Source organism: Protomyctophum parallelum (assembly GCF_964188405.1).
Source record: "Protomyctophum parallelum genome assembly, chromosome: 5".
In the NCBI taxonomy this organism is placed as follows: Eukaryota; Metazoa; Chordata; class Actinopteri; order Myctophiformes; family Myctophidae; genus Protomyctophum; species Protomyctophum parallelum.
In genome coordinates this window covers 20,963,529-20,976,131 of record NC_139702.1, presented here as the reverse complement: position 1 = coordinate 20,976,131, position 12,603 = coordinate 20,963,529, and the positions used below count along the sequence as shown (strand labels likewise).

General features: G+C 43.8%; 1 protein-coding gene across 3 annotated transcripts in view; it reads left to right on the top strand.

Moving 5' to 3' along the window:
• rptor (regulatory associated protein of MTOR, complex 1) overlaps positions 1-12,603 on the top strand; it is a 167,186-nt gene that overhangs the window by 127,285 nt on the left and 27,298 nt on the right. For all 3 annotated transcript variants that reach the window (XM_083765717.1, XM_083765716.1, XM_083765715.1), the window contains exons 22-25: positions 1,454-1,572; positions 7,553-7,656; positions 9,194-9,371; positions 10,166-10,276. In XM_083765717.1, the coding sequence (XP_083621843.1) occupies positions 1,454-1,572; positions 7,553-7,656; positions 9,194-9,371; positions 10,166-10,276 (512 nt within the window). The remainder of the gene's footprint in view (positions 1-1,453; positions 1,573-7,552; positions 7,657-9,193; positions 9,372-10,165; positions 10,277-12,603) is intronic.

Genomic DNA, 12,603 nt, shown 5'->3' with positions numbered 1-12,603 from the left:
GAGAATAAATAAAACTTGAATGATTGAAGGAATTTAGACGGAGGCGCAACAGTGATGTAAAACACTGTAGTGTGCATGCCTGGCTAGGTGGCGGTGACACACTGCCAGATAGACCAGTCACGCATGCGTGGAACCACTTCCGTTCTACTTCCTATCACATGGCTGTTGGTTTACATTCACCAATGCAGCGTGGTTCTATGGCTCTGCCGACGCGAGCCATGACATCATGTGTTTTGCGGATTCTCCATATTGCATGTTTACATGGAGACTGGACGTGGAAACGATTTCAAAGATTTCCACCCTGGAATGTGGTTTCACTTTGTTGCGGTACGCCCCGAATATGCCGTTCCCGTCTAAACGGAAGGCACATTCTACACACATTTTATTTTGCTGTTTTCTCTAGGGAAAGTTGTCGTTTAAACGTGGTCCTCGAAGGAACCTGTAGAAATGGCCTCAGGTCTTAATGGGTTAAAACACAAAGAAGACCTGACAACAAACTAGATTCTGGCCATTTGTATTCATGGTGATAATGACGATCGACAGGTGTACAGCAGCAGTGGACAAACGGGGCCACTGGTGGGAACAGCTGCTTCATGTCTTGTGCGTGTTTGATTAATGGAGTGCATTACCTGGTGCTGGAGGTCATTTCCCTCCCCACACACACTCCACCAATCCGTGTACACACGCCCCAGAGCTAGAAGAGGCTTAACACCAATAAGACCAAAGAAATCATTGTAGACTTTAGGAAGTCCAAAGGTATCCACACCCCCATTTCCATCAAAGGGTCATCTGTCGACATAGTTGATAACTTTACATTCCTGGGCATACACATCACAGACACATTCACATGGTCACTCAACGAGTACATCCTCAAGAAGGCGCAGCAGCGACTGTACTTTCTGAGGCGCCTTAAAAAATTACAAAAGGACTAGTGAACTTTTATCGCTGTATAATTGAAAGTGTCTTAACTGGCTGTATCACAGTGTGGTACGGTAACACGATCGCTCAGGATTGCAATAGGCTGCAGAGGACCATTAAAACAGCAGCTAAAATCATCGGCACTACAGAATTACCCAGTCTCCATAACATCTACACGCTGTATGAAAAAAGCCCATAACATCATGGAAGACACCAGCCACCCCGCAAATACCCTGTTCAAACTACTCCCTTCCAAAAAACGCTAATCTTTTGTGTTTCACCCCAGGCAGTTTGTTAAGTTGCTTGATTCTGTAGATATTTTGACATTCATTTTTATCAGACGCCCCCTTCCTATACAAACCAATAACTTCAAACTCCATTTTAATTTAAAATGTTAACATTTTTAACCATGTTAGAGATTCATGGACAACAGTCGTTCTTGATTCTGGTGACTGCAACAGGTTTGAATTAAAGTCTTGTCATGCTCCTTGTGTGCAGCGATGCTTACACTGTGGTCTGTTGGTTGTCGTTTCAGGCGTGTCCTTCAACAGCGTCTACACACAGATCTGGAGAGTCCTGCTCCACCTGGCAGCAGACCCCTTCCCTGAGGTATCTGACCTGGCTATGAAGGTCCTCAACAGCATTGCATATAAGGTACAGTACTGCACACTCCTCTGTCTGCCTGTCTGATTTTTACTGAGTAGTGCTTTTCATGCGTGACACTGGTCTGCAACCAACTACCTCTTAGTACTGTTAGTTTGGCTTGCAAACTCCAATGAGGAATAGGAGTTTAGGAATTTAATTTTAGGTGGTCGCATCAATCATCTGGATAAGATGGCCTTTAAAAAGAACCAAACTTTTATTTGCACAGAAAACAATCTTGAAGTTGCCCTCACATCACAAATGTGGACTCACTGACATTTTCCTCCACCAAAGACCATTACTTTGTGCAAATGCAATTAAGAGGCAACGACTCCCCCTAGGCAGGGCACTGCAGAGAGGCTAGGCTGCTGGAACTTAAGGTGCTTTAATAACCACTATTGTGGTCCTCCCCCCCCCCCCCCCCCCCCCCAACCAACCCACCAGTGTATTATTGTACCTTTTTGCCACTGCCATCAACCACCCCCTTATGTAGTTACCCTCAGAGAGTTCATCCACACATTAGCACCACAAGTTGAACAGCACTAAAGAATAACAGGACCTGATGTACAGCTTAATGCAATAGACCAGCGAACTGTAACAGTGAGGCAACAATTTGCGTTGTCCGCTTGTAGATCGACTATTTCTGCATACCCAAAGATTATAATAATAAATAATAAAAAATAAAACGGGGCTTAAATGTTTACTTTAAACTAATCCTCATTTTGCTGTGGACCCTGTGGAAGCCCCTCAAAGACCCCTGGGGGTCCCCCCACCAATGGATAACAGCGAAACCTCATGTATTGTAGCCTCCAGCATGTCCACGCATGTCTCCTTAGGCGGTGGGAGTATTTGCTGCTTTAGTCCCATTTCACCCTATAGATCTATATTTATAAAACATGAAACATTTCTCAAATGTGTGAAACAAATGTGAAAAGAAAATGTATTTGTGATTGACTCAATAAAGTAAATCTACATAATCTATATTTATGTACCTGGACTCAACTGTGTCAGAAAGCGATTGTGCTGAAACACCTCTCATTGGCCTTTAGCGTTGCGTCCCTGCCACTCACTGTAGATGATTGATTGGGTTATTGCTGAAGTGTCAGAAAATTCTGCCGGGATCTGTAATAGAGGCACAGTTGAGCTTTTTCAGCTTTTCAAGCATTTTTTGCACTTTTCATCATCATCACACACACACACACACACACACACACACACACACACACACACACACACACACACACAGAGTTTTCAGCTGTGCCCTACACAGGAGTATCTCTTTGCCCTTGGCTTATATGCAGTGCTCTCACACTTGAGGAGAACTTAAAAGGATAGGCGCTGAAGAGTTAAACAGGTTCATGCGTCTTTGCATACAGTTAGACGTGAGAGACGAGGCAATGGCTGATTTCACTTTAAATGAGTTGTAAATCCAGTTATTGGCTCATTTCACTGTACTGTACAACATTTAATGTGATATTGACTGCAGTTAGTAAGAGCTACTGGAGATGTAATCTGCGTCTATATCACAAGCAGCCTCTTCAAAGACTGTACTCTGAGTTAAGTGCTAATGTTAACCTGACTCACTTTTAATTGGGGTTTTATATATCGAGTGTTAATGATTGAAAGAAATTAGACAAGGTCAGCAGCTAATTAAATCTTGCTTGCTTCCCTATCGATTGCAGAATAGTCTGTTTTAATAATATTAACCTTGCGGCGTGGCCCTGCCCTGTCTTTATGATACAGAGTACACATGATATGGACTATGATTGTCAAAAGAAGAAATGCATGATGGGAAGTTCAAAGGCTTAATGTCTTATTGTACTACTTATTTGCAATGTCAATCACGCAGAACAAAGCTCACAAGCTCAGCAGATCTACAAGCAGATCTTCAAGCTCACTACGTGCCACGGGGAGCTTGTAGATTGGCTATTGTAATGTGTGATCTGCACTGCACGCAACTAAGTGTATCTCAGGCTTTACTGTTCTCTATTCTCCTCCCTCGTGCCATCTTGTCACTGCTTGTTTTATCACACTGGTAGGATGGATACGAGGTTATGACGTGCTTTTTGTTCATGCTCAGCAACGCAACAGCAACAAATGCTGTCTTTGTCTCCTTCAGTCCACTCTGCCCCGGGCCAATCCTCTCTCAACCTCAGCACTTAGCCCCTGGGCTACAATTAACGGAAAAAAACGGAATATTTCTAAAAATACAAACCTCCCGTTCACGGAATTAACGGAATGTCAATCAATGTCAGTTATCTAGGGTTCAACGGAGCAAAAATTTATATTTTTTCGCTAATATCACTAATGTTGGATGTAATTTACCAAAAAAACGGCCTAAATCCGCGTGATTGTGCGCTATCGTGCACGCGCGCCGTCTCTATGTGCGTCGCTGTAAAAAATGTGATATTTTGCGATGTTTTGGGGTTGATTTGAGGTTAATTTGACTTAGTTATGAAAAATATAGCATTAGCTTAGCAATCCGGACCAGCCAAGCTAGTGACTAGGTTCAAAATAATACCGGATGTTGTCGATCGTTGAACCGGAAGTGACTTAGGAAGATTCGTCTATTTTGGCCAAAATCAGCATAATGGTGCGTTCCCGCCATCTGGTGGCAATTCGAGAGAATACACTAGCAATGAAAAAAAAAAAAAAAAAACATCTGTTCAAACCACCAGATCTTTCTATTAATGTGAAAACGATGAATAAAAAATATGCCAATTTGTTACCCAAACAAAAAAATTGGGATTGGTAGTCCAAGGGTTAAGAAGCCACCATCGATCATCGGGGAGGTGTTTGGCTCTTTCACTACCAGCAGAACATTCAAGATGCACCTTCAATAATTAAAGAGGCACAACTAGTGGGAGAAAGAGCCACGGTTTCTCTGGGCAGTCATCAGCTTTCACGTCCATGGCCTGCTGGGGCCCTCACTAATGGCATGGTTTATATACATTCACTCATTTGCTTGCTTATTTGGCTCGCTTTTCCCATCCAATTAATAAGTAACGGGAGTGAGCATAAGTGGGCTGAAACAGAATGTTCTCGAGCTCAGAGTGAGGCGTTGATGTTGAACCGATGATCTCCAGTTTCTGCTGTAGTTTAACATTTTGTGTATAAGCTATTCTGGCAGCTTGTCAGAGAGGAAAGGTTTGAGGGCCTCCTTAGTTGGTATAATGTAGGTTTACTGCAAGTACAGAACACGATGGGCAAACGTTGATAAATAATCAATGAAGCTGTTGCATAATCCAAGAAATGTATTCCATCTGATGACCTTCCAGCAGCAGATTTACGGATTATGGACAAAAGAAAAGATGGTCTTATCTTCACCTCAATAGTATACTGTAGTTTTGTGTTTTTCTGCAAGAAACCCCAAAACTAATTTAAGGCATGCAGTAGACCATATTCACATGGTGCTGAATTTGCTGTTACTTCATGCCTGGTGCCGTGTGAATATGGTCTACTATTAGCCTCAAATGAGTCTTAAATGTGACAAATAGAATTAATGCTGCAGTGATGAGCTCATTATTTCCCAATAGATATCTACAGTAATCACTTTGGGATCCGTGGTGCATTACAGCCTTTCCAGACTGAAGCACTTAACCCATTAACTTCTTTAACCAGAGACACCCAGGGGTCTATACTTGAATTTTATTTTCTCCCTCAACACCAAATCTCTTTGACGAAAATACACAATCTACAAGCTCAGAAAGAACACGTTCTGAGCATCTTGACAGATGTTGGGAAGAGCGATGCTGCGGGAACAGTGAGGTTCTGCGCTAGTGGCTTAGGTGAAGACTTCCGTCTTCCGTCATCCTTTGCTTGGCAAGAAGACGGACAAAGCAAAACATTGTGCAACAATCTAACCAATATAACCAACAAGAGAAGCCACTTAGAACATAGCCACCCAGTTGTTTAAACACAACCGCCAAAAGGACTCTTTTGGAGCCCCACCCCAAACAGGGTCCGGACTGCTGACCTTGAGGTCAGCAGTCCGTGTTGACAGCGTGTTGCAGGTTCGAATCCCGCTTCCGACGACCTTTGCTTCGTGACACTCCCCGTCTCTCTCTCCCCCCATTTCCTGTAAATCTACTATACTATAAATAAAGGCAGAAGAAGCCAAAAAACTAATATCTAAAAATAATCACCTGCACAGAATTTGTTGACAGAAAGTAGCTCATAACATGTCTATGGTGGATTTTTATGAAACAAAAACTTTGCAGATAGAGGATAATTCAAGCTTTCCGTACAGTGAGTTTAACATTGTTTAATGCAATCAGATAGGATTTTTATGTTTGAATGTATGGGCTGTCAAGGCCAGAAAGCTGTTTTTTTTGCCTCTCAGTAGACGTTCCCGCATAGATTCTGGGTACGAGGATGTTTTACTCTCATTCTCCTGATTGCAATCTTCTCTGATAAACTTAGGTTTGTTGGTCATGTGTTCGTCCTGTTTCAGTACCACATATAGCATTCTGGTGTAGTACCCATCCAGGGACTTTACAGCTATAAAGGAGAACGGACTCCACAGAGTCTGTGAAATTTAATCTTGTTGTGTCAGGGGAGGTTGGATTTCCACACACTGTTCAAGCCATGAAGTGCTCTAGCAGTTTTGACCCATGCACCCAAGATTTAAGAGTTATTGAACTCCAGTGCAGTGCCTACTATTGTTAGTGTGGATGTTCTTACGACATGTTATAGATTGGCCGGATGGGAACCGCAAGGTTGCCAGTTCGAACCCGGGATCTCGAAGTGTCCTTAAGCAAGACATTGAACCCCTAATCGCTCCCGATGTACAGGTTGGTGCCTTGCATGGTTTCCTCTGTCATCGGTGTATGAATGTGTGTGTGAATGTAATGAACATCTATGTAAAGCACCTTGGATAAAGGCACTATATAAATGCACCATTTACTATGGCAGTGGTTTTCAACCTTTTCACTTTGAACTGGAGACCCCACCCTCCACCCTGACAAGCAATCGGAAGCTATGCCACTTCACAACTTGTTAAAAGTGTGCCTATCGGTATATTTGTTTGGTTGCTTTTGTGTTGGATGGCAACAATGACTTTGTGTTGGATGGCAATGATGTGTGCCCCATCTAATTGATCTTGCTGGGCTCTGTTTAGTGGCAAACTAATTTCATAATTGTCATTCCTCCTGCTTCATTCCAATTTCTATGCACTTCTTAATGGAGGAATGAAGCACTTGCCATCTTTAACACAAGTAACTAATGCCTCCATAGGCTTGCAAATGCTGTTTAGAATATTATACTTGCCCATAAACCTCCACACATAAGATAGCAACAAACTCTGAGATTACTAAACCACACACACACACACACACACACACACATATTATACATACACACACCCACACACACACACACACACACACTGGTAGACATTCGCTGCAATTGTGTAATTACCATAGAAATCAAATCAAAGGCAATTCCAGGTCGTAAAATGCGTTTGCCGGTGTTAACTGGATTTTAGCTGCACACACAAAGTTTTCTCTCTGCCTTGCTTTGGTAAACAACTCTGCTATTCATCAGTGATGCTTTGCCTCTGTTGTCCTTATTAAGTTTACCCCTCCCTTGTGAATAGCCATTAGATTTCTCACATTGGAGAGGCTTATTGCCTCAGCCTGCTCTTATCGATAGAAGAAAGTTGCTGGAAATTAAGGTTAACTTTGTAGGGGGTTTGCACTTTAGAGTGAGAAGATGCTTCCAGACTATGGGGTATTGCTTCTGCATTACTTTTTTTTCATTCCTCACACTACACTCTGTCTGTGTATAATATTTGAAGTCCCTTGCATTCTTTTCACACCTGCGCCTATTCCCTCTCCTACACTCTTTAGTTGTGCGCCAGTGTCACACACTGCAAATAGCCAATCTGCAAGCTTACCAATTTAATACAAGGGTTTCTTTTTTCAGTTGAAAGCATATCATTCTCACTTTTACGCCAAAGCATGAAGGTTCTAGCCTCTTCTTTTCTCCTCAGGCAACTATGAATGCACGTCCTCAGAGGATCCTGGACTCTGGATCTCTCACACAGTCCGCCCCAGCCAGTCCCACCAGCAAAGGCACCCACATCCACCAAGCCAGGTGAGGGACTCTCTCTCTCGCTCTCTCTCTCTCTCTCTCTCTCTCTCTCTCTCGCTCTCGCTCTCGCTCTCGCTCTCTCTCTCTCTCTCTCTCTCCCCCACCCCCCCCCCCCCCCCCTCTCTCTCTCTCTCTCTCTCTCTCTCTCTCTCTCTCTCTCTCTCTCTCTCTCTCTCTCTCTCTGTCTCTCTCTCTCTCTCTCTCTCTCTCTCTCTCTCTCTCTCTTTTTCATAGTCTATACACAATACTAGAGATGTCCCGATAGTGTATCGGTATCGGCCCTTATTTCGGTATCGGTGAATATGCCAGTCTAACCACCGCTCCGACACAGGGGTAAGGGGTTGACACTATGGCAGGTAAATGACTTTGCAGGTAAACACAACACAAGATATCTGTCTCTAAACAAACACCTCCACTCTGCTCAGAGTTGGCTTCGTCTCCCCTTCTCTCGCCCTCTCTCCACATACTGTATAACACAGCACATATACACACACACACACACCAGGCGCGGAGCCAGGAATACTTTATGAGTAAGGCATAGCCAACACGAGGTAGACAGGCCAGGCAGGATGGCAGGGGGTCGACGCAGATTGACAGACAGAAGTTACCGAAAGTCAGAAATACAATGTATTTATGTTGTAGCTGTAGCTTACTAGCTTATATTACAATAGTTAGGCGAAAAAAGCGTCATATAATAATAGCGTCATAATGTAAGTTATGTGAAATTTTTTGCCAAGATACAGCAGCTGCTTGTTATGCGTGTAATTTGCAAATTGATTTCAGTAGCTAGGAATTTTGTTAGCTGTGTTGTTGGTACCTCCTCGATATAGCTGAGGGAAACCAGATTGTCTCTGTAGAGACCGACAGTCCAACGGATGCAAAAGCAGCAACGCTCACAGCGCGTCCTCTCGTCTAAAATAAGTTTGCCCTGGACAAACGTTTTCTTTCTCCGGTGCTATTGCTGTGTCTCTGCTCGGCTTTCTCAACAATCAAATGAAGAATGAGGTTGGGACGTGTGTGTGGTGTTTTTACATCGTTACTGTGAATGGGGGGGGTCATTAACTCTACTACGATATATATATAAAAGAAAACACCCGCAGACTTTTGTCGCATGTTCCACGTGACGTGGTTTCCTACTAGTCCAACGTGTGAAGAATGCAACGCACCTGAACGGTCAAAGCTTTTCATAGTATAAGTGTCAAGTTAGACGAATGTCAACCCTTGACTTCTGGTCGGTGGAATTCAAAATAAGAACGTTATTCCCGGTCGGTGGACTTAACAATAATAATAATAATAATAATAATAAAATAAGATATATTTTTACAACATATATATTATTATAAATATTATTCTCTGGTATCGGTTCATCAATCATTTTGAATAGAGAATCGTTTTTGAATCGAATCGTGACCCCAAGAATCGGAATCAAATCGAATCGTGGGACACCCAAAGATTCACAGCCCTAGTGGGAACCCTGTATTTAGCACATGGAAGAACATGCACGTCCCGTCCTGACCTTCTAACCTGTGTTTTGTTCCAGTGGCTCTCCTCCCATGCCCAGTGCTAGCAGCTCTAGCCTGACCAACGAGGTTCCCAAGCCCCCTGCCAGAGACCAGCCCCCAGCAAGACCCCCCTACACCCCAACGTTGGGCGGCCAGGCGCCCCACTCCCACCAATTCCCCCGCACGCGGAAGATGTTTGACAAGGGACCCGAGCAGGTACACAAAAATGCGTCGGCTAAACTGTATATCGGTCCACGCAGTAAGCTGCGTCTGTGGGCTGAAAACCAACGATTGTAATATTTCACTGAAGCCTCCAGTAAGTGCCTCAGTAACACTTGCATATTGCACTTTTGTTGTCTTTTGCTACTCTGGCTACCCTGTGGCTTAACCCATTCAATCAGGGAAAGCATTTGTGTCATTTTAGATTGTAGCGTTGGCTATTCAAACATTTTTGAAAAATCTTGAAAGTGTGATTTTTGAGTAGTGCCAACGCTCCTGTGACTGGCCGCGTGTGTCCCCATGTGTCTGTGCCCCTATGTCCCCATCTCTGCATGTCTGTTTGGAGTACCAACAGGGGAGAAAGTGGCGCTGTTGAGCTAAGTTTTTATTTTTTTACTCCATTGCGTAGCTATGTGTGTCGATATACGTGTCCCTGTGTCCGTCTGTCCAAGCACGAAAAGCTGAAACACCTCTCTTAATACCACTGGATGGCAGGACAGTACAGTAAAGTTTTCTCAGATCTGCAAGCTCACAACGTGTTGCAGTGCAAGTACAGTACTACGAAGAACAGTTCAGTACAGTACAGTTCTACGAAGAACTCTTCTGTGGTTCCTTGGCACAAAACCCCTTTCAGAAGGGAGGTCTGCTGCCAAATACATATCAAATTGTGTGTGTGTGTGTGTGTGTGTGTGTGTGTGTGTGTGTGTGTGTGTGTGTGTGTGTGTGTGTGTGTGTGTGTGTGTGTGTGTGTGTGTGTGTGCGTGTGCGTGTGCGTGTGCGTGTTCGTTCAGCCGGGTGATGATGGGGATGATCCAGGGTGTCACAGGAACTACATCATCGCATCGCTGCAGACAGGCCTGTGTGACTGGAGCGCCAAGTACTTTGCCCAGCCAGTTATGAAGGTAACGTACACCTCTACCTCTCTGCTTATTTATAGCTTTCACCATCCCTCACTCCCTGCCCACAACGTGTTCCACTGCTGTATTACATTAGTAATTTCTGTGCCTCTGTTCGAAATGTATTCACCATGCACTGTGTAGTCTTGTGTGTAACAGTGTGCCAATATGCTTGCTGTGCTGTACTGTTTGCGGTGTGTAATTAATAGTGCCTGTGCCACACATTTTACCTCCTCCATAGCAACCCTCAGGACAACCCACATTAATATTCAAATGTCATTCGTCCATTACCCATCATTTTAAAGTCATGCTGTGGAACCTTTTCAGTTCCTCGCTGTCAGTTACATTAGAGCCTTAATTAATGTGTTTTTTAACAAGCTCTATACACTTCACTCTAAAGTTGACATTTTCATTTTTAAATTATTTGATTCAGAAATTCAGTTATCTAAACAGATGTGGGCTTACTGGCTTAGTAGTTTCAGTACCTGTATTGCTTAGCTACAGATTAATCAGTTAGTCTTTTATTTTGTATTTTATTGAAACATGTATTTCAGGGAAATCCATTGAGACGTTGAGCACAGAAAGTAACAGAAAACTTAAAAACCCTCTCAACATTAGATGTATTTGGGTGCCGACCCCTATCTCAAAATATAGCAGATCTACAAGTTCCTAGCGTGGTTATCTTTTTTTGGCTTTTCTGCCTTTATTGATAGTTTCAAGTGAAGATTGACAGGAAAGATGGAGAGAGAAGGGGAGGGACATGCAGCAAAGGTTGTCATGAACGGGACTCGAACACGCAACACGCTCAGGCCAGGGCCTATATGTGGCATGCGCCTGGACCACCAGCCACCGGGCACTCCATATCTGCACATTTCTTATAGCCAAAGAAACCTCAAATGTCACTTTGCTTTTGGCTCTTTGGGATGGGGGTCAGATCAACATATGGAAGGAATTCTGTACTGGCCATATGGAGCGTGTCTTGAATGTAGTCGGTGTACAGGGTTTGATGAGGTCAGATCAACATATGGAATGTCAGAACAGGTCAGTTCCATATATGGAGATCTAAGGGTGGCAGTGGGGGCAGTGTCTTGAGTGTACAGGGTTTAATGAGGGCCCAGGTAGGGGCCTTAATCTTCGGGCCTGTTGAGAACTCTACTAATAACTTTGGGGCCGTCTAGAGTTTGAATGGACAGGTATCAGTCAAAAAGGAGACATCGAAGAGGAAGGACGGGTGGGAAGGGATCAACATAATGGAATGTCAGAACAGGTCTTGTTTGGGAACCACTTGGCTAGAGAACAGGGGAAAAGAGGAAGGGGTCCGGCTGGTGCAGTGCTAATGTACCTTCCCACCACTGTAGAGAGAGACTATGGTTGAATTCTTAAGCGGAGCCTCCGGCTTAGCCTGGCGCTCAGTAGCAATGAACACAGCTTGGGTGGAAAAGCTTGTGTTCTGGTCACAGGGACTGCCACTGGTTAGTATTTCCAGGGAGGAAAAATAAGTCTGGGACCGAGTCCACTTCAATTCGGCATAGAGTAGCGCAAATGTCGATCACTCTCTGCTGATTTCTGATCGTCTGCACCTTTGTTAAATTTGCGCACACTCTTGTCGCTATTATTCTCATGTCGCGTAGCTGCGTCTAGATTCTCCCAGCGGATCCTGCCGGGAGCTGCCTATGCCATAGAAAGCATAGGTGGACCCCAGTCACCCCAGGCAACTGGTTAGTTGGAGCACCTGGTTAGCTGGGATTGGAGCTTGGAGAGATGGACGTGTTGCCGTGTTCTCCACACGTGTTGCAATCTCTGGTGAAACTCCTCAAGCAGCTGGTATATGCTTTTCTTATTGCATTGTTACAAGGGGAATTTGCAGAACGACTAAATTGGATTAATAGAACATGGTTAAAGTACATTGATTTTATGTGCTCTACTCCGTTCAGTTTTGAGTGATCTTTTCTTCTTTCGCAAGACTAAATTGGATTGTTGGAAATTGTTGAAGGAAAAAAATAAACGAGAACAGAAAATCTACCCATTTGGACCTGAGGTCGATTCTAAAAATGCCGCCTTCTAAATCAGTAGTTCTCAAACTTTTTTCATGCACACTGCTTCACCCCCAAAATTCCCCCCCCACAATTCAAATATATTTCAAAAGATGTCAAACACTTCCAAGAAAGCACTCCTCCCCCCTTAAGGGAAAAAGGAACGGCTCCAAGCCAAAGATCACACTGAGGGCCAAATGCAGGTTGAAGGGGAGACCTGAGAGAATAAAGTGTTCAGTGAAAAGCAGAAGAGAGATTGGATCATGTAGGTTGGAGAGAGAGATGGAGGTGGTGGAAAAG